The sequence below is a fragment of the Pristis pectinata genome, chromosome 3, assembly GCF_009764475.1.
Source record: "Pristis pectinata isolate sPriPec2 chromosome 3, sPriPec2.1.pri, whole genome shotgun sequence".
In the NCBI taxonomy this organism is placed as follows: Eukaryota; Metazoa; Chordata; class Chondrichthyes; order Rhinopristiformes; family Pristidae; genus Pristis; species Pristis pectinata.
The window spans coordinates 73,760,078-73,782,695 of NC_067407.1; the positions used below are offsets into that span (position 1 = coordinate 73,760,078).

The 22,618-nt window shown below is 41.0% G+C and overlaps 1 protein-coding gene across 3 annotated transcripts in view; it reads left to right on the forward strand.

Annotated features, from left to right (window-relative positions):
- Positions 1–22,618, forward strand: part of map3k4 (mitogen-activated protein kinase kinase kinase 4) — a 153,414-nt gene that overhangs the window by 23,200 nt on the left and 107,596 nt on the right. For all 3 annotated transcript variants that reach the window (XM_052012201.1, XM_052012200.1, XM_052012202.1), the window contains exon 2: positions 7,478–7,656. In XM_052012201.1, coding sequence (XP_051868161.1) covers positions 7,478–7,656 — 179 coding nt within the window. The remainder of the gene's footprint in view (positions 1–7,477; positions 7,657–22,618) is intronic.

Sequence of the window (22,618 nt, forward strand, 5' to 3'; positions counted from 1 at the left end):
GAGATTAGTAAATGAGCAATTAAAGAAGATAATTTGGAGTCGTTCTTCCCACCACCCCCCTCCCGTGCCTTTTAAGTTTTGACTTTTTTGAATAACCAAATGGAAGAGATATATCAGTAAGACTGCATTTCTGTTAATTAGTATTTGAGAATTTTATTGAAGAGGTGCTGGTTTTTCAAATATCCTTTGATTAACTGAACTAATGCCTTTCTATGGTTTAAAATATTTAATGTTTCTAATTTTTTTTAGCTTTGTGATGATGAGGAAATTCAGCTATAAGTAGCAGTTGGGTGGGGGAGGTGCTTGTGGGAAAGGATAAGCTTCAGATATATAAAGAGTAAAAGAGGCAAGAGTGGACATCGGACTACTAGAAAATTATGCTGGCGAAATAGTAATGGGGAACAAAGAAATGGTGGATGAACTGAATAAGTATTTTGCGTCAGTCTTCACTGTGGAAGACACCAGCAACATGCCAGAAATTCGAGAGAGTCGGGGCAGAAGTGAGTGTAGTCGCTATTACTAAGGAGAAGGTGCTTGGGAAACTGAAAAGTCTGAAGGCGGATAAGTCACCTGGACTGAATGGACTACAGCCCAGGGTTCTGAAAGAGGTAGCTGAAGAGATTGTGGAGGCATTGGTAGTGATCTTTCAAGAATAACTGGAGTCAAGAATGGTTCCAGATGACTGAAAAATTGCAAATGTCACTCCACTCTTTAAGAAGGGAGAGACCAAAAGATGGGAGAGTATAGGTCAGTTAGCCTGATTTCAGTGGTTGCTAAGATGTTAGTCCATTATTGAGGATGAGGTTTCGGGGTACTTGGAAGCTCATGATAAAATAGGCCGAAGCCAGCATGGTTTCCTTAAGGGGAGATCTTGCCTGACAAATCTGTTGGAATTCTTTGAGGCGGTAACAGGCAGGATAGGCAAAGGAGAGTCAGTGGATGTTGTTTACTTGGATTTTCAGAAGGCCTTTGACAAGGTGCCACACACGAGGCTGCTAAATAAGATAGGAGCCTATGGTATTACAGGAAAGGTACTGGCATGGATAGAAGATTACCTTCTGCCAGTCAGCCAAAGAGTGGGAATGAAGGGGGCCTTTTCTGGTTGGCTGCCGGTGACTAGTGGTGTTCCACAGGGGTCGGTGTTGGATCTGCTGTTTTTCATGTTATATGTTAATGATCTGGATGATGGAATTGAGGGCTTTGTGGCCAAGTTTGCAGATGAAAGAAGGATAAGTGTTGAGGAAGCAAGGAGTCTGCAGAAGGATTTGGACAGGTTGGGAGAATGGGCAAAGAAGTGGCAGATAGAATACAGTGTAGGGAAGTGTGCAGTCATGAAGGAATAAAGGCGTAGTCTATTTTCTATATGGGGAGCGAATTCAGAAATCAGAGGTGCAAAGGGACTTGGGAGTCCTAGTGCAGGATTCCCTGAAGGTTAACGTGCAGGTTGAGTTGGTAGTAAGGAAGGCAAATGCAATGTTAGCATTCATTTCAAGAGGACTAGAATATAAAAGCAAGGATGAAATGCTGAGGCTTTATAAGACATTGGTCAGATCACATTTGGAGTATTGTGACAATGTATGAGGAGCATTTGGTTCTGGGCATACACTTGCTAGAGTTTAGAAGGGTGAGGGGGGATCTTATTGAAACATACCAAATATCAAAAGACCTGGATAGAGTGGATGTGGAGAGGATGTTTCCAGTAGTGGGGGAGTCTAGGACCAGAGGGCACAGCCCCAGAATAGAAGGACATCCCTTTAGAACAGATGAGGAATTTCTTTAGCCAGAGGGTGGTGAATCTGTGGAATTCATTGCCGCAGACGGCTGTGGAGGCCAAGTCATTGGGTATATTTAAAGTGGGAGGTTGACAGGCTCTTGTTTAGTATAGGGGTCAAAGGTTACAGGGAGAAGGCAGGAGAATGTGGTTGAGAGAAAAATAAATCAGCCATGATTGAATGGCAGAGCAGACTCAAAGGGCTGTATGGCCTAGTTCTGCTCTTATGTCTTACGGTCTTATTTTAGGAAGGGACCTGGAGGCTCAATAATGAGTTGATTTGTTCTGAGAGCTGTCAGTTGTGGTTACTGTAAAATTTCCAGTGGTGGAAATTTAAATTAGTTAAAATAAAGTTGCTCTGGGTTACGTATTTCAGAAATCTTAACAAGAAAATAAAAGAATCGAGATGAAAATTACTGTTATATGAAGTTCTTTTAAAAACAAAATTGCCAGCTAACTGAGTCATAGTTCTTGTGTGCCCTGGGTTCGTACCTCTACATTTATCTAATCTGTATTGGATAAACTATGTAATTGAAATATGTAAAATTGGACATGGATATCAAGTGCCATCATCTGCTTGTTTGCACAGATTTAGTTTGTTTTGACTTTTGATTCAATGACAGAAATGACTTCATTGCAGTAAACCTATTATTGCCAGTTAACATGTCTGAAATTAGTCTCAGAAAAGCATTTACTTTTGTCTTCCTGTGAAGACTGAAGTACCTAGAGTGGAACATTCCTCTTTGCTAACCATTTTTTAAAATATGGGTTTAAACTATTTGTGTGCCCCTTCATGGGAAGAGGTATAACGTATACTATACAACTCTGACTCTATGACACATTGAAATAATAAACTATAGCTCCCAGCAAAAGAATTAATATTTTGGGAATGCAGTTTTACAATGTGGACCTGAAATATAAAACCACAGAATTAGTGATCTTTGGTAACCTTCCTTTCGCTAACGACCCTTAAACACTTAAATATACTTTGAATCAACTTCATTGTTGAAATCCCAGTGTGCATCCTCAGCTAGGTTAGTTGAGGAAGGAAGGCATCATTCCTGTGCATCAGGGTGCAAGGGTGAGTTGTGTCCAGTGGTGGAAAAGTGGCTTTGTGGTGTCCCAATAGAGATCTTTAAACTGGAGGAAGATGCCACTCTTAATGGTTGCTATTGTTCACTTTCCCATGGACCAATGAATATGCATAATTGATCTAGTGAGTGACAGAGCTAGTTATTCTTGTGGTACGTTCTGTGGTTAGATGGCAGTTCTTATTTTGGGTTGTGTCTGAAGATTCATGGGTTAGGAGAGCTGGTGGAAGACTACAAGCAGCTTGTCACAATAGCAGGGCAAATATTTGCGTAGTTTTACCTGCAACCTGTACAGTTTTTAGTGGTATAATTTAAAGATTATACTTGAAAAATCAAGAGGCTTGATTTAGAAAGTGTGTCACATTAGATAGTTGGGTTTTGAATTGCAGGGTGTGCAAATAGCAGTCTGGCCTTTGTTGGAAGAGATTGTTCTACTTAATGTGTATTGTTTAGTCTGCATGCTTCTGAACAGCCATTTAACACCTGTGCGGAGATAGACACGGAGGGAGTTTCAGAAGATAATGATTGATAAGGCAACCAGTCTCAATGTATACTTTGTTGGAGATCCTAACTATATGCTCGATTATAAAATCTAAATCTAATTTACTGCTCATGTTGAAGGAACAATTACTTTAGTTAGTTTGACTGTGTACTTTAGTTCTGCTCCCTTAGTTTATTTTGGATTCAATTTTCTGTAAATCCATAACAATTTTTGAGAAATATAAATGTTAAGCCTTAAGACATGCTAGGGTCAACCACATTGCTCTTCTCCACATGCCTGAGTACTTGAATGTTTCTCACTTCCTTTGTTATCAAAGTTAGATCTGATCAGTGAAATGCTTATTCACTATTGTCAAACTTGCATACCGAAATTATGGTTTTGTAGTTCAAGATCAATTTGTTTTCTTTTGATCTTCATTGACTGGACATGTTTTTACTATCAAGTCTACCAGGACTCCTAAATGAGTTTGGCTTCAGTGAAAGGCACTTAAGATAGCTTTATTAGTCACATGTACATCGAAACACACAGTGAAATGCATCTTTTGTGTAGACTGTTCTGGGGGGCAGCCCACAAGTGTTGCCACCCTTCTGGCACCAACATAGCATGCCCACAACTTCCTAACATGTACACCTTTGGAATGTGGGAGGAAACTGGAGCACCCGGAGGAAACCCACGCAGACACTGAGAGAATGTACAAACTCCTTACAGGCAGCAGCCAGATTTGAACCTGGGTCGCTGGCGACGTAAAGTGTCATACTAACCACTACACTACCGTGCACCCTTGTAAGTACACTACCTTGCATATTGTTCCTCCAGTCTGTGGTACTTTGCTATAGTACAAAAGTTGCTCCAAACTATTTTATCTACTTATTTGTCCAACTTCTATTTTCTCAGTTGATTGATTTTGATTATAATGCTCATTCTAGTATTCACAAATTTTCACCTTGAGGTGTTTGTGTAAAGTTGGCTCAAATCCTTGGTTGTTGCTTGTATCTGAAGTACACAATTTGTAGTCACCATGTGAACATGTATCCCAGCATCCTGTCCTCTATCATGGAGGTCTTAGATGACAGCAAGCGGGAGAGTCTGGACTAATCATTGACCCTGGAGGAGCTGACTGGCTCCATTCGTTCCCTTGATTTGAATAAGACTCCCGGAAGTGACGGCTTACCAGCGGAGTTGTACTCGATGGGCCCGGACCTGCTGGAAGTTTACAATGCTATGTTTCTGTCTGGCAACATGTCAGAATCCATGAGGAAGGGCACCATTACCTTCATCTACAAGCAGAAGGGGGAGAGGGAGGACATTAGAAATTGGAGACCCATCTCACTGTTGAATGTGGATTATAAGATCCTGTCCAAGGCCGCCATCAACAGGGTCAAGTCTGCTCTGGGACAGGTGATCCACCCAGACCAAACCTGTGCTGTACCTGGCAGGCAGATCTTTTGACAGCTTTGCACTGCTCAGGGACACCATCTGCATGTAGGCGGACAGAGGGGTGGACACCTGTCTGGTCAGCTTGGACCAGGAGAAGACTTTCGACAGGATATCACACACGTACATGTTGGACATGCTCTCCAAAATGGGCTTTGGGGAGGGAATCAGGAATTGGATCCAACTTCTCTATACAGACATCCGTAGCGCGGTCCAAATCAATGGTTGGGAAACAGACAGCTTCCCCATTTAAGTCTGGAGTCAGGCAGGGCTGCCCTCTATCCCCTCTCTTGTTTGTGTGCTGTACAGAATCCTTTGCCAAATCCATCAGGAGGGACGAGAGCATCAGAGGGGTGACGTTGCCAGGCAGTGAGGGCACCCAGGTGAAAACCTCCCTGTACTTGGATGACATCGCCGTCTTCTGCTCAGACCCAAGGTCAGTTTGCAGATTGACCAGCATCTGTGACCAGTTTGAATTGGCATCAGGGGCCAGAGTTAACCACACAAAGAGCGAGGCCATGTTCTTCGGCAACTGGTCTGACTGATCCAACGTCCCCTTCACCGTCAGGCCTGACTACCTGAAGGTGCTGGGGATCTGATTCAGAGGAGCTGGGGCGTGCAACAAAAATTGGCGGGAGTGGATTGGGAAGGTGAAGCAGAAACTGGGACTGTTGGAATGGCACTCCTCAATAACTGGGAAGAACTTGGTCATCAGGTGTGAGGTGCTCTCAGGGCTGCTGTATTTGGCGCAGGTGTGGCCTGTTCCTTGCTCCTCTGGCTTGGGAATCACCTGTGCCGCCTTCTGATTCATCTGGGGATCCAAGATGATAAGGGTCTGATGCGTCACCATGCACAAGTCCCTGGACAATGGGGGCAAAATGTTGCCTTCATCCTGATGACCACCTTCATCTGTGGCCGCATCAGGCTGTATGTGGAACCAAAGTATGTGGGCACCAAGTGTCACTACATGCAGAGGTTCTACCTGTCCCCGGTGATGCGAAGGATGGGCCTGGTCCTGTTGCTGTGCAACGTCCCAGTCAGCTGGACGTTGCCGCACTACCTGTCCTTCGTGGAAAATGTTCTTCCAGACCAACACCTTTGACCACAAGTCCATCAGGCAGTGGTCTGCATGGAACATCCTGCAGACACTGCAGGAGAAGGACTCGATGGATACTGTGGGGTGGTTCCCTGAGCAGACTTTCCAGGCCATCTGACAGAATGCCTCATCGCCAGAACTCATCAAGCACCAAGACCTTGCTTGGCTGGCGGTGAGAGGGGCCCTCCCAGTCAGATCCTTCCTGCATGGTTGAAACATCACTCCCAGCGCGTGCTGACTGGGTTGACTGTGCTGGGGATGAGATGGTTGCCCACCTCTTCGCGAGCTGTGGGGTTTGCAAGGAGGGTGTGGCGAAAGATGCAAGGGTCCTTGTCACATTTCATCCTCAGCAGCTGTGTAATGGGATTCTCTGATCTACGGGCTGTTCCCAGGGACACACGGAGAGGGACATCAACTGCTGCTGAAAGGTCATTAACTCGGTGAAAGACTCCCTTTGGTCTGCCCAAAACTTGCTGGTCTCCCAGCGCTGTGAGATGTCCGTAGGGGAATGCTGCTGACTGGCCCATTCCAGGCTGCAGCAGGACGTGCTGAGGGACGCACTGAAGCTGGGTGCAGCCAACGCAAGGGTTCGGTGGGGAAGGACTACAGTTTAGGGTTCTTCTGCCACAAGAGAGGGAGGGGTGGGGTCAGGCGAGGAAACTCCTTAAATACTGGAAATATGGGATTGGGGTAGCACCCCAGGGAGCCACATCAGTGGCATCGGTGCTGTGTTTTCTTTTATATAAAAAGGTAAAGCACTAAGGATTGATCTGTACATGAATGTAAAGGTTTGCACTGTTTTATTGTTGCATATAGTTTGTTTTTTTATGATGAATAATGTTTATTTTGGAATAATAGACCAAATATTTTAACTTTTTTTATTGCATCCATTGTGGTATACCCTTTTTGTTTTCTGACCAATTCTCTATTGCAATTTTACTTGTACTTCCTCTTTCGTATTTTATTGTGATGTAGCTTCCATTGCCCACCCACCCCCACTAAATATTTTAATTCCTCTCCCATAGCTGCAGTTATCTTCCCTGCAAGGGCCTTGATCCCACCTGCTGCAATGCTGTGCTTGCTGTGTCCTTACGTTATTGCCCTGTGATTGTACAGATACATGGATGTAGTAGACTTCATGTAACCACCTTTCTCTCCCTTTTCTTTAAGACTAGCTTTAGCTTTGTGCAGTTTTTTTAAAGTGCATGTTTCATTGGAATACGTAGTATAGTCAACAGCGAATCTTTATTTTTCTGCTCATGCAAAGCTCCAGTATCAAACAGAGTTTCCTATTTATCAGTTGGAGCTGTTTTCTATGTGCCTCTTCTGCATTCTTGCCACTTGTAGATTTTGTGCTTCACATAAATTGTAAGCTGGTGTGTAGATTTGGATTTTGCTCATCACAAAGCAAATGCTGCCAACTGTGAAATGAACATTTTTTTTATTTGAAGCTGTTCTCCACCTCTGTTGTGTACTTTTAATACCGCAAGAATAGTTGTGTATATTTTGCTCAGAGTAAGACAGTTCTCTTTAATGTGAATAGTTTGCAAAACAAGTTGAGCCTCTTTTCATTGCTTTTTCAGGGGCAATGATACTGATGTAGCTTCTGAAGATTCTGAACCAGAGAACTATTCTGATGAATCCAGCATTGAAGGTTTTTATGGAACATCACCGCCTAGTACCCAAAGGCAGATGAAACGCATGTCAACTAAACATCACAGGAATAACTTGGGGAAAGCAGTTAGCCGTCCTGGCAACAAAGGTTAGTAAGTTGCAGAGTTTTACTTTGATTTCTTATAGTATACAATAACAGCAATATAGATGAGTTGTTGATAGGTTGGTATTTGGTTTTGCATAATTATGGATGTTATTGATTAGGGGTGGTGGGATGGCACCGAGTTGGTCTGGTCTCTCCAATGCGAATGTCATTTTACAAGTTGCATTGGTAAGGTTTTGTTAGCTGCAGACATTGGAGATTTTGCTTTTTCCCCTTCAGTTATTTTACATTTTAACTATGATTGCAGAAACATGGTAACATTTTAGGAAAGATCTTATTGATCTCTCCAGTTTGAATTTCTTCTTGGATTCTCCAACAAATAGTTCTACATCTCATTTATGATGGTAATTGATATGGTTCATAGAAAGTTACTTGGTTCCTACAATGACTGTAACCTAAATTTCTTATTTTTGTTCTTCTGATACAAAACCAGTTTAAAGTAGGTTTTCTCTCCCTCTTGATTCTAATGTTCTAACATATTCTTAGCACACTAAGGTGTGGTGGCATTGTTTTGAGAAACAGCCGGGGGCGGCTTCCCTGTCTCCTGGCTAGTACTTGTCCCTTAATCAATAACACAAGGAAGCTGGTTACCTCACTATTATCACTGGCATTTTATGCATTGTTGTCTGGAGTCTGGCTGCCATTTTCTTACATGAGGCATATCTTCCAAAGCCATGTTAGAAGTTGCATACCTCTACAGGCACTGACTGGCTTTTCTTTTTAGCTTTAATCAATTGGTACTCTTCCTTTGGTGCAAGACTAAGCTGATCCTGGGCTTGTACGTGCTGTGAAACTGAGCACTCCAGCAATTGGTGTTCCAGTGCCAACATCCTTGTCTTGTGCTGTTCAAAACCATCTCCAATTCTTCAGTCCTGGTGGTCGGTGCACTTAGTATCAAAAGAAAGAGGCAACGAAGGAGCCTTGTTGAAGACTTCTTTTTCTCTCCATGAGTACTGTATCTGGTGAGATTTAGAATCTGCATGGCAGCCCACAATTGCAGCTATAGTCCTGCATTAGTTTGCCATTTTCTTAAAACTCCCTCATTCTTGGTGTTCTTGTTTTAAAATCTTGTTTCATTGAGCTTTTCCATTCAATCCCTGATGTGGTTTGTATTTTGAGGATGAATTTACACTCTTTGTGCAGCTTTTGGGAATAGACTGTAGCCTATTTTGGCTGTGACTAATGCTGCTAGCCATTTGGTGCAGCTAATCTGGGGCAGGACCTTGCTGGCCATTCCTGCCATTCAGGGGTGGAGCCAGCTGCAAGATCTGAACGCAGTGCCTTGCTAACCAAATGGGAGCTGGATTCCCATCAGAATATTTAAGCCCATGGCCATGCTGGAAGAAAGTATGTGATCTAAGGCAGCTGGTGAGTTTGTTGGACTACTTCCAAAGTACTTTAACTGTAAATTGTTTTGAGATAACCTACGGTTAGCAAAGCTGCTGTTATAAATTGCCTTTTTGGGTTCTGTTCCTCTACCTTCAGTCCTGTATTGTTATTTTAATTGCATTGTCTTGTCTCACTTCCATGCACATCACTCTGGCCAAAATTTTGTTTTATTTGTTGGGGAAGTATCAAAATAATGGTGTAGCATTTCTTGGGGCAGGGCTTTTTTACAGGCTGCCCTGTTAGACCTGTTCTACACTTTTCAGTTCGAGTTTTGCTCACAAGGCCGATGAGATTTACCATTTGAGAAGTAAATAGAATGCTGAGAGTGTGAATTATAAGTCAAAATTAGGAATTTGAATACAAAATGTTACGAGAAGTAGAAGCTGGTAGAAGTAATCCTTCAGGTCTACTCTGCTGCTCAGTTAGATCATGGCTTAACCTACACTCTACCTTTTGAAATCCCACGTCCAATAATTCTCTTGAGGCTGAAAATCCTATTAATCTCGGACTTGCTGACCACAAATGATCATACAGGGAAGGGAATTCCAAAAATTTGCAAACTTTTTTTGTGTGGAAAATTATCTCCATGTCTCTTCTAAATGGCTGACTCTTTATCCTTGGCTTATGTTTCCTATATTTACAGTCTCTATCCAGGGGATCCAATTGCTCAATATCCACCATGTCAAACTTCATAGCCTCACTGAAATGTATGTGATTCTCCCTCGTTCTTAAATCCATAGTGTGCTGAACTACCTCACTCAATTTCTTTTGAAAGCCAGCTCCCTCATTCCAGGAACAAGCGCAGATAACTGTTGCACTGCTTCTAAGACGAATGTATCCTTTTCGTACTTTTTAACAACCACTGCCTGAAGGAGTTTGAGGATAGTTGACAGTTTTATGTATCAAATTGTTAAAAGGTACATGTGCCATTCCTTTCTTTTGGGGTGAACAGGCAGCAAATGTGCAAGGGCAGGCATAAAAATCAGAGTGAAGGCAATGATGCAGTTTTCATGAAACTATTAGTGAAATTTTTAAAATCGTATGGTACTTCTTCTTTGCCAGAAGCTGCTAACCAGTTTGCACATCACTAGTGGTGTTAACAAGCTGTCATATTTGTAACCAAGTCTAAGCAAATACCATTTCTAATCACAGGCGCAACTATACCCAATTTTAATTTTGTGTATGCTGCAACATTTCAACAAATTTATCCATCATTTAAGTCTTTATTTAAAAAGATAATGTAAATTTATTGTTTAATCATTTTAACTGCACAGTACATCATTGCTTTTTTGCCTATTTTGTCTCTTACTGCATTTTGTACTTTAGGTTCAGCATTTTGCTGTTAAGACAATTTTAAGTGCCCACTCCACTGTGCATGTACAGAGATATTAAAATTGGTCAAGGGTTTCATAAAAGTACTGAAATACAAATGCAACAAAAGGTTTTTAGCAAAATCATTTCATTAAAGGAATTGTTCAAAATTCTAATGTTTTGATAAATTGAGTAGAGATGAACAATTTTCATTGACATTAGGGTTGGTAACCTTCTGTACTATGATCCTTTAAATTCCAAAGCATTAATAATAAGCATGAAATAGGGTTACTGTTAAAATGAAATATCTGATTTTGTTTAATTTGATTTTTTTTTGCACATCTCTAGTAAAAAAAAAAGTTATCTTTACCAGAATTCAAAATATGTAGTGACTTGCTATGAGCAGGGGAAAAGATGTTATTTATTAATTGAAACTTGCCATTGAGGAGGTGCCTCAATTATTTCATAACAGTTGCAATTTGTTGTTGAATTGTCAACTATGATTTAATCTTGTCATTAAATTATCAGGAAGTCTGCAAGTAAGCATCTGGTGGTCTGTCGGTCTGTTCAACCATACATGAAAAGTAGTCTGAGGCTTGCAAAATGTTGAAGAAATGTAAAGGATCCATTTTTTGATTGATTGATCCTGTGGAGAGTTGAACCATCTACATTGTAAAGTTATGCAATAGATGAAGTTGGATGAACAGTTTGATCATTTGAATATCTTTCTTAAACTAGTGTATATTAAAAGACATTATTGGAAACATTTGGCTGGAAAAGTTGCTGAATAAGAATGGAAAGTTAATATGAAATTGGTTATTAATATTCTTTCCAAGTCTGTCACACTGTTGGGGCCTATTAATCCAACTGACTTTGACCACATTCTTGAAATGTGGAAAAGAATGTTGATAATTGTTATTTAATTGCCATAACATAACCAGTTTTAATGCTTAATTTGGACTGTAAGGCTTGAATACTCTGGTTCTGTGCATTCTAACTTTGCCCTCCATTACATCTTTCAATTCAGCACCTTTTTTCCAATAACTTTTTTTTGAAAATATGGCCCCTGCAGTGAGAGATGTTAATTAACAGGTTGTAATTTTTGTCCTGAGCAACAAATGTGGGTTGGTTTTACAGAAATTATTCAGCATGCCAATCTGGATATGACCCAAAAAGCTCTGAACTGTGAACCATAAAATCATCTGCTACAACATCACGCATGACATTAATTTTGGTTTGATTAATATTGATCATGTGCCATTTTCAATTAAACCATTACTGGCAAAGTCTAAGACTTTACCTTTTATTTTTCTGAAACCCAAATAAAAAAAATGTAGTCTGAGAGACTTTTTGAAACTTGTAACTGTTTCAGGTTTATTGTAATGAAATAAAATTGCACTAATTCATGCAAGGTTGCTGACTATTTTAACTTAACCTTGTGTTGTGGCTGCTTCCTATCAGAAGTGTGATTAAATCTGACACACGATATTAAGTATGTTTTATCTACTTACAGATGTTTTTTAATGCTGCAGTATTGGTTGTAGCTAAATACGAGTAGGACTCAAAAGCCATACAGGAAAAGTGGTCTAACTGTAGCTAACAAGATAAGTTAAATATGGTACTAGTTTAAAGGGGAGAGGTTCTAATATTGCCTAAAGAAGCAGTAAGCCCAGGGATTAGTAGTGTTTTAGAATTTAACAAAGGCAGATCAAGAAATTGATGCGAACAAAAAGTAGAATTTGAAAATAGTCGAATGAGAAACATAGCTTCTGTAGATATGTGAAAAGAAAAGATTGGCTAAACTTGGTGAGACCTTTACAGACTCGTACAAGAGAAAAAAAAACTGCAATGCTGAAAATCTAAAACAAAAACAGAAAATTCTGGAAATACTCAGGATGTCAGGCCTCCTCCAGTAAGGAAAAGGCAGAGAAATTAAACATTTCTCTTTGTCCAGGCAAAACCAGAAAACTTGGAAGTAGTGGAGAAATACATGTCTGGAGTGAATGAAATTAGTAAAACAAAGTACTGAGAAATTAACAGAATTGAAAGACATTATATCACCAGGACCATATGATCTGTATCCTGACTTTCACCATCTTAGAGCTTCCACAAGTTGGAAAGCAGCAAACATAACTCTCCCATTTAAGAAAGGCAGGAGAGAGAAAGACTGAGCCAATATTAGAAGTGAATGACTGACAGTAGAACTGGCCAGTTCTAAGACAGTGAATTACCCAAGGCTATTGAATGTGATAGTAAGTGGAAGGCTTCAACATGCCCAGTGAATGGTATCTAGGGTCACAGGTGGATGGGGTTGAGTGGGATAGAATTCGAGTGACAGAAAGCTCTTTTAGCTCTAAGTGACCACTTTGCAGATGGCCTGCATTCAATTACAATCTGTTTAGTTTCTCTATTGTGGAGGAGAGTACATCATGAGCACCAAAAGCAGTACTCTAAAGTGCAAGTGAATTGCTGCTTCACCTGGAGGGACTGTTTTGGTCCTTGGATGGTGGAAAGGAAGGAGATAAGGGCAGGTACTTCTCCTGAGGTTGCCTGAGAGAGTGCAGTAAGGGGAGGAGTGGTTTTATGGACATGGAAGAGTGGACCAGAGGGCTGCACAGAGAATGATCCCTTCAGTATTCTGAGACGTGAAGATACATCTGCTTTGTGGAATCTTGTTGAAGACTGTGGAAATTGTGAAGGATGATCTGTTGAATGCAGAAGCTGGTGTAGTGGAAAATGAGGACCCAGAGGACTTGCTCTGTCCGATAGGAGTGGGGGTGGAGGCAGAGATGTCGGAAATAGAACCTAGAACAGTACAGCACAGAACAGAATTAATTAAATTAGTAATCAAATGCTCAACTGAACTACTCCTTTCTGCCTACACAATGTCCGTATCCTTCCATTTACTGTACATGCATGTGCCTATCTAAGAGCCTCTTAAATGCCCCTTCATATTTGCCTCCACCTCCACCACCATTGGCAACACATTTCAGGCACCCACAACTCTGTTCTCAAAACAAAACTTGCCCCACACATCTCCTTTAAACTTATCCCCTCGCACCTTAAATGCATGCGACCTAGCATTAGACACTTCAGTCCTGGAAAAAAGATACCAACTTGTCTGTCTATGCCTCTCATAATCTTATAAACCTCTAAGCCTCCACTGCTCCATGCCCTCTAATCCAGGCAGCATCCTGGTAAACCTCTTCTGCACCCTCTCCAAAGCCTCCATATCCTTTCTGTAATGGGGCAACCAGAATTGAATTCAGTACTCCAGATGTGGCCTAACAAGAGTTTTATAAAGCTACAAAATAGCTTCCCGACTCTTGAACTCAGTTCCTTGACCAATAAAGGCAAGCATGCCATGGCCACCTTTACCACTCTATCAACCTATGTAGCCATTTTCAGGGAGATATGGACTGGAACCCCAAGATCCCTCTGCATATCAACACTGTTGAAGGTCTTGCCATTAACAGTGTACAGTCCCTTTACATTTGATCTCCTAAAGTGCAACACTTCACATTGGCCAGGTTAAACTCCATCTGCCATTTCTCCACCCATATCTGCAACTGATTTATATCCCACTGTATCCTTTGGCAGTCTTCTATGCTATCCACAACATCACCAATCTTTGTATTGTCTGCAAACTTACTAACCCACCCATGTAAGTTTTCATCTAGGTCATTTTTATATAAAATCACAAACAGCAGAGGTCCCAGTACGGATCCCTGCAGAACACCACTAGTCACAGATTTACAGTCTGAATAAGTTCCATTGATTATTACCCTCTGTCTTCCATGGGTTTTTCTTTCTTTGCTGAATTTTGTTTCCATCTTTCTCTTAGTTGGTGCATTCCAAATTGCGACAATTTATGGAATATTTCTTCCTCAGGCCCCTGATCTTAGAACGTAGAATGAGATGGTAAATAGATGAGATGGGGCAGGGTCTCCATCAAATACACTAGAGGGGAAGCCACGGTTCTAGAAGAAGGAAGATATTTCAGAGGCACCTGCATGGAAAGATTTGTCACTGGAACAGATATGATGGAGGAGGAGGAACTGGAGAATGTTGTTGATGCATGATGGGAGGAAGTTTAGTTGAGATAGCTGTGTGATAGTGGGCATGAACTGGATGTTTGCTAACCTCTCCCTTGAGATGGAGACTAATCTTCAGAAAGGGAAGGGAGGAATTGGAAATAGGCCTTGTAGTAGTGAGAACAAGTTGGAAATTGGCAGCAAACGTTATGAAATTTGAGTTCTGGAAGAATGCAGGAAGCAGCACCAATACAGTTGTCGACACACCAGACAGAGTTGAGGGAGGGGGCTTGAGTAGGACTTAAACAGACTTCCTGTATTTCACAAAGCGACAGTTGTATCTTGGCTGCATGTGAGTTCCCATAGTGATATCTTTGATTTGGGGCATGGGGTGGGGAAGTGAGTGGAGTTTAAGGAAAAGTTGTTCAATACAAGAATGAGTTAGCTAGATAATGTGTGTGGTGGTGGAGGGGACTGGTTGAGCCTATTGTAGAAAGAAGCTGAGGACCTTGGGCCATCCTGATCCTGCAGGATAAGTTGGCGTAGGGGGGTTTTATATCCATGGTGAAGAGGAGGCATTTGGGACCTGTCAAAATGGTGGAGGGTATCAGATATCATAGATGTAGATGGAAAGGGACTTGGCCAGGCAAGAAAGATGAAGCCAATTTTGGAACAATTGTTAGGTGGGCAAGAATAGTCTGAAAAGTTAGTCTATTGGTTCAATACTGCTTGTGGATCTTCAGCAGAAGGTAGGAATGGGCTGTGTGGAGCTGGAAGTTGTGGAGGGAAGATCTCCCAAAGAAATGTAGTCCCTGACTGGCTGGAAAACAGTGATGTTCAGTAATATGATCTCAGTCCAGTGGGAGGTATGCTGAGGTGTCTCAGAGATGGTATTTATCCTCCACGAAATGGAGATCTGTTTGTCAGACTACAAGAGCATTATGCTTATTGGTGGGTTTGACATCAGGATTAGTGCTACAAGTTGAGAAGGGGTGGACTAGAGTGCAGAAATCAGGATGGTAAATGTTCTGTTGGCAGATAGCAATGAATAAGTATACAGAGTAAGGAGAGATCCAGGTGAATCAAGAATTCCCGAGATGGGCCCGCAGTTTCGGGTGAAGACTCCTGCCTGAAGAAATGGACATTGGGGGCAGGGAAGAAGAATTCAACATTGTGTTAGGCTTGGAATTCATTAAGATGGGGCTGTAGGAGGATGAAACTGAGGCCCCTGCTGAAGGTTGATCCATTGGGATCCGAGAAGGGAAGGTCAGAAGGGAGAGTTAGGTAGGAGGAACTCTGGATTTGTCGTCAATGATGATAAGTTTTTCATTGTGCTTTTATAAAGCAAAAGCAGCATCTGCTAGTGTTAATTAACAGATCAAATTATTGCGTTTTAACAATAGATTTTTCTCTGAATTTGGCATTGGCACGCTGCTATTGTCACGTTATTGGTACAGCTCTTCACTAACTCACTTTCTCCACTGCTTCAGTGGATGTGCTTGAATTTTTTTTTCAAGTTTTTGTCCCAACAGTATATCCTTCTAGAATTACTAGTTCCTGGTATTGGTCGCTGTTATACACATAGTAATGAACTTCCATTGGCTGTCATTTTACTTGTGACCCTGAAGAACTTGTAACTTTTATGAAATGTACATTGTCAGGACATTTACATCCTGTAACTTATTTTTGTGGAGATGTCTCTTTGTCTCTCTGACTTTCCATTTAAATAAAATTAAATATTGATTGTGGCAACAAAAATCACCTCTGGAAGGATGAGGTATAACTGTTAGTATGGATGAGCATCTTTGAAACCATGAAGTGTTAAGTTGACCAGCTCAATTGGTGAGGATTGATGCAGGGTAGTTGTCACTTTCTTTTGAGAGTTGTTTTAATATGTTTAATTTGGCACCATAAAGTTGATGCCCCCAGTAAATAGTTTAGTGAAATAGAATTTAATCTTTTCAGGAAGTGGAAGGTAATTTTTAGTTTGAATGGGCCATTTTCTTCTGAAAGAAGTGAATAGAGTCTTTGTACACATATTCATCAATTGGAAATACAGCTTGTTTTTTTTTGTTTCTAGGTTCCTGGTAATGCAATGGCAATTATTTGACATCAAGCCAATGTTTGATGTTAAATAAAAAGCTCGTTCCTGCTATTTTGGCAAATATTTCGGTCAGTTATATCGTTACTTAATTGGATCCTTTTTGCTTGTTTGGGATTCAAATAAAATCTGAGTACTTGTTTGTGGTTCTCTCTCCCATGAATTCATGTTATTCTCACTTTAAGATGACTTTGAAGTGCTTTCTTTTACATTGTGGGTGTTCTCAAATATATCCACCATGAGTTATAAACCATGTTCTTCCTGTCATCAGAAAGGGCAGGGTGGATATAAATTGTACTGAGTTCCCAGTACATTAAAATTATTGCACTCTATTTCCTTTCTGTGGCTTCCTGTATATCAAATTTTTCTTATACTTGTATTTATCTTTTATAAATGTGAACATGGGCATGTGTAATATGAGCGTGGAATCAGAGGGAAAGGGTGTGTTTAAAAAAATTATTACAGGAAAATGAATTTTAATGGAATGGTACTTCAGAGTTCAAAAAATGTTTAATTGTTATTTATTTCATTGGCTGTTAGACCAGGTTAATGAACATACAGATTTTTATCTTGAATAAGTGGGAGAAATAGTCTGACTTCAAAATCAGCTGTCTCGGTGAAAATGTTTTGGAGGCTTTAGGAAAGCTAACGGTGGATGGTGGCGCCCATGGATTTGCATCTCCACCGTGGAAGATGGCACTGCAAGTGTGTATTTGGGTGGGCACAAGGGTAAAGCGAAGACTGTCGTGGTAGATTATATCCAGTGGGACAGTAGAAGAAACCAGATATTTAAAGGAGGGAGATATTTTTTAAAAAAGATGAAATAACACAGCTGTGCAGGGTGTAAGTTTGAGAAGTTTTTAAGATATGATTGTTGGATTTATGCCATTGTTAGCAGGGGGTCTAGATCTTAAGAGTGCTAAAGAAAATAAATGGAAAAATTGTAAATTTGAAATATCTTTTTAAAGTTTTATTCAAAATACTTGCGGCAGTGGCTGCTAAATCTATTAGTAATAAACCTAACACAAGATTGATGGAGATGAAAATTATCTCCCGTGCCAGCTGGAAAAATCTGCATGGTATTTAAGTTTCTTAAGGTGCTAGAAACTGGAGAGTAAATTTTTAAAAACTTGTATACTACAACTCTTGCATTCATTTGCCAACATACTTTGCCTTAAAGATGTTTGAGTAAATTGCATTTGATGCAGTTGTCAGCATTGATTCTGGCTCCACTGGTCTTTCCTCTCTGGAGAAACTGTAGTATGTTTTCCATGTCTTGGGGATGGATCTGTTCCCATCCTTTAATATTTTATTACTTAGAACTTTTTTCTGGCATTCTATCATTTAATGTAAATCTTGGTATATAAAATTGGTGCTCATCAGGTTCCTTGTCTTTGCTGAGAGGTAATGGCTTGGCAGCTGACAGTGTTGAAAGAATCATCAGATGTGGTGGTATTCAGATTAGCTGCTATGGCAATGAGAAAGTAAATCTATTTAATTCCTCATCCAGGAACTGGGTGTTGTTGGCAAGGCCATCCGTGATTGCCTATCTGTAATTGCCCTTGAGAAGGTGATGGTGAGTCACTTTCTTGGACCACTTCCAGTTCTTCTGGTGAAGGTACACCCATTGCTATTGAGATGAGTGTTCCAGGATTTGGACCCAGTAGTGCTGAAGGAGCAGCAGTATTTCCCAAGCCAGGATGATCTGTGATTTGGAGGGGAGCCTGTAAGAGGTGGTATTCCCATGTTCTTGCTGCTCTTGTCCTCCTCTGCCTGAGGGGTCCTATCAAGGATAGTATGAGCGTGTAACTGCAGTTCATTTAGTAGATGGTACACACTCAGCCACTGTACACTGGTGTTGGAGGGAATGAATGTTTAGCATGGTGGATGCCATGCCAGTCAAGCAAGCTGAAGTCTCCAGGATGGTTTTGAGCTTGAGGTGTTGCTGGAGTTGCACTTATCCAGGCAAGTAGAGGGTATTCCATGACACTCCTGACTTGTACTTTGTAGATGATTGAATGGCTTTCAGATGTAAGGAGATGAGTCACTCACTGCAGACACCCAGCCTCTGACTTGCTCTTGTAGCTGCAGTGTATATACAGTAAATATATCTATTGTTACTCCTGGCTTTTTTCCAACAAGCAAGTTATGATTGGCAGGAACAAAAACCTGGAACTTTTGATCTCTGTAGTTCAGTTGAAGCCACTCTTGTGTGACTGTTAGCCTGATGTAAGAATGCCCAGCAGGGAGCACAGACAAATGCTTGCTACATCTCCCATCAATCAAAGGGAAAATGTATTTATGGTGTAACACTTTGTTTAAAAAAAAGTAGAATTGTGACTGGGTTTATTTTAAATTCCAGTGATTCAACATTGCTCACAGATTGGCTACATTTATGTTTACATATTTTTTAGATTTTTGGCATGTTGAGATGGTTGTATTTTTCAGTATCCTTCTGCATTTACTTGAACTTTTGAAATCCTTTGCTTTCCCAAAGTAGAAATTGCTGCCAAAACCCAGCAAGCTGGCCAGCAGTTTTGGAGTGGGATAGCCAGTTGATAATTTGAGAAGGATCATCAGAATTCAAGAAGCACTATGCCCAGTACTGGAATCTATCCTCTCCACATAGAACAGTGCAGCATGTATGTTTGTAGCATTTTCACGTTTGTTTCAAATATTTGGCATTTTAAAACTATTAAATGGTCTCCTAGTACGTTAAGATGGACTCTTGACCTCACAATCTACTTCGTTTTGGCATTCATCTTGTCTGCCTGCACTGCACTTTCTCTGTAACTGTAATATTTTATTCTGCATTGTTATTGTTTTTCCCCTTGTACTACCTCAATACACTGATGTGATGAAAAGGTGAATTCTGGGAATGGGGGTGTGGGGAGGTTGATGGGCCTGTGAGAGAATTGTTCCCAGGAAATACCTGGGGGAATGGGACTTCTTTGGGAACTTGATGGTCTCCTGTGTCATGGAAAAAGGTTCAATAACATCTTTCAAGAATAATTGAATAAAATCTTTTTTCTAAAATAAAAGGCAGTAAGGCTACAGTGAGAGAGTAGTGAAATGGCATTAATTACTTGTTAGACCTTGATTGATAAATTGGTTTATCATTGTCACATGTACAGAGGTACAGTAGGAGTTTGCTTTGCATGTCACTCATGCAGATCATTTCATCACAGGTAGGACAAAGAAAAGCAATAACAGAATGCAGAATATAGTGTTACAGTTACAGAAAAAGTGCAGGCAGACAATAAGGTGCAAGGTCATAATGAAGTAGATTTGAGGTCAAGAGTCCGTCTTATCATACTAGGGGACCATTAGGTAATATAACAGCAGGATAGAAGCTGTCCTGGAGCATGATAGTACATGCTTTCAGGCTTCTGGATCTTCTGCCAGATGATAGTGGGGAGAAGAGAGAATGTTCGGGGTGGGTGGGGTCTTTGATCATGTTGGCTGCTTTACCAAGGCGGTAAGAAATGTAGACAGAATCCGTGGAGAGGAGGCTGGTTTCTGTGATGTGCTGAGCTGTGTCCACAACTCTGCAGTTTCTTGTGGTCTTGGGCAGAGCAGTTGTCATACCAAGCCATGATACAACTGGATAGGATGTTTTCTATGGTACATCTATAAACATTGGTGAGGGTTGACGGGGACGTGCCGAATTTCTTTAGCTTCCTGAGGAAGTAGAGGCGCTGGTGTGCTTTCTTGACTGTGGCGTCAACATGGTTGGACCAGGAGAGGCTACTGGTGATCACTCCTAGGAGTTGAAGCTCTCAACACACTCAACCTCAGCGCCGTTGATGTAAACAGGAGCTCTTTAAGAACCAGCACAGATGTATGGACTGAATGGCCTCAGTGCTGCACAAATCTGTGATGTATTTCTGTGACTTTCTGGCATATTTTCTCTGCACGGTCTCTGGTGATGTAAATGATTTAGAGTCGTATACAAGCCACATTGGCGAGGTAAGCAAAACCAATAAAGTATAGACTGCTTGACATTTTTCTTACATTGGGTTTCTTTGTACAAATGTGCTGCAGATTATCTTTAAAAAGTAATTTTCTATTTGATCAAAATACAAAGTATACATTTGACATGTATAATGTCAATAACAAGGTTAATGCTTGACCTGGGAAATTGGATACAGGTGATCCCCATGTTATTTGGTGGTCGGCAGATGCATTTCTAGAAAATAGTCAATATTGCTATTTTCCATAATGCGAATCCATGTCATCTACGCATGGGTCAAGAAGCTTGAGTTGAAGAAAATTGTTTCTTTTTACAAATTCCTCAAGTCCGTGCAGACCATCGACTACATATTGACACTAGTCGTATATTACTCTTTTTTTTGTACTCCCCACATTTGCCACAATTCAACTTCTACTTGCCTATATGCTAGGGGAAATTTACTAATTAACCTATTGACTCACACGTCTTTAGGATGTGGGAGGAAACTGGAGCACACGTAGAAAACCTACACAGTCACAAGGAGGGCGCGCAAACTCCACACGGACAGAACACAAGGTCAGAATTGAACTGACTCTCTGGCGCAGTGAGGCAGCGGCTCTACCAGCTGCGCCTCTACTCTGCTGCCCAACTTTGTCTTGGGACTGATCAAATGAAGTTGTATTATGCCCTCCCCATCAAAGATGTCCTATGTGTTAATTAATTTGTGAAGCATAAACATACAATCCTTGCAACCAGTGTGTTTCTGTTAAATTTTGTGAAGGAACACCCTTTGCCTTTTTAAATTTTGTTTTTTTTTACTTAAAACTATCTGTAACCAAAAATCAAGTTACAAAATAATCTGGTTTTTGTCCTGTTATTAGTTGTCTGGGAAACTTGGATTTGCTGTAAATGGACAAGTGCTCAGCTGCAACTCTCTTGGCTCTTTAACATTTGAAATGAACAGCAGGGCTTGTCCTCTGGTTGTTCCAAAGGATCTCTGCAACATGATGAGTTGTTCTGTTGGATATAGTACCACAGCGATAGTAATTTCATTCTTGAGTGGCAATTAAGACATGGCATTTATTTGTGTTCACGCCACAGGTCAGTCAGCAAACCCTCATATTTTCCACTGATACATCCTGAAGTTGTGAATAGCGCCACAGAAACACAGTTTAAAAAAAATCTTGTCACAAAGGTTTATCTTAATGAGATTCAACTTTACACAAGAGTGCACAGCATGCAAATTGGTTTCATGGAACACATACACAAACTGTTCTTTAGCTTTTGCAGCCTTGGTGAAATTGAATTTGTGAAGGAGACTGGTTTAAGAAAGAAATGCATTTCATTCTCTGTTTAATTACTGTTCAATGTACATAAAAGAAAGGGAATGATGTGAGAAGCTGGGATGTGATAGGTGCAACAGTGCCCCACCTACCTATCCCCCTCTCAACTGGATTCGCCTATCACCTGCCAGCTTGTGCTCCTCCCCCTCCCCTTTTTATCCTGGCTTCTGCCCCCCTTCCTTTCCAGTCCTGATGAAGGGTCTTGACCCGAAACATCGACTGTTTATTTCCCTCCATAGATGTTACCTGACCTGCTGAGCTCCTCCAGTATTTTATGTGTATTGCTCTAGATTCCAGCATTTGCAGACTCTCTTGTGGCACAGTCTAAATAAGGTTGTTTTAAGAAGTGTGACATGATTCTTTGAGAGTAACCCAGTATGTGTTTATGGATGACCAGAGTTTTACTCAGTCTTCGAAGAAATTTGAAAACCAAATCCTGCCAGCCTGAGTTAAATTTGCCCTTGGCTTTATTTGAATGATAATGATCTGCCCGCTGGGTATTCTGACTGTACCTGATAGAAATCAGTTAAATCCCAGGAAGCGAGGGAGAGCAAGCAGTGAGAAGCAATAGTGTCTCACTGCATGCCCTCTTGCTGACAGATTTGATCAGATCTGAGCTGCCCGACCAAGCCTTGCACAATTCTTCAGAGCTTTCATGACACAGGCTCCTAACTTTGTAGCTGAACCCATAAACCAATGTAAGAATTCAGATTAGAATGTGCTTGGCATATAGAGCCCGTTTTAGACAGCCATTCCTTGTATCTCACTGAGACCCAGTTCCAGAATGGCAATTGGCTCCCCAGCAGGACATGGTAGG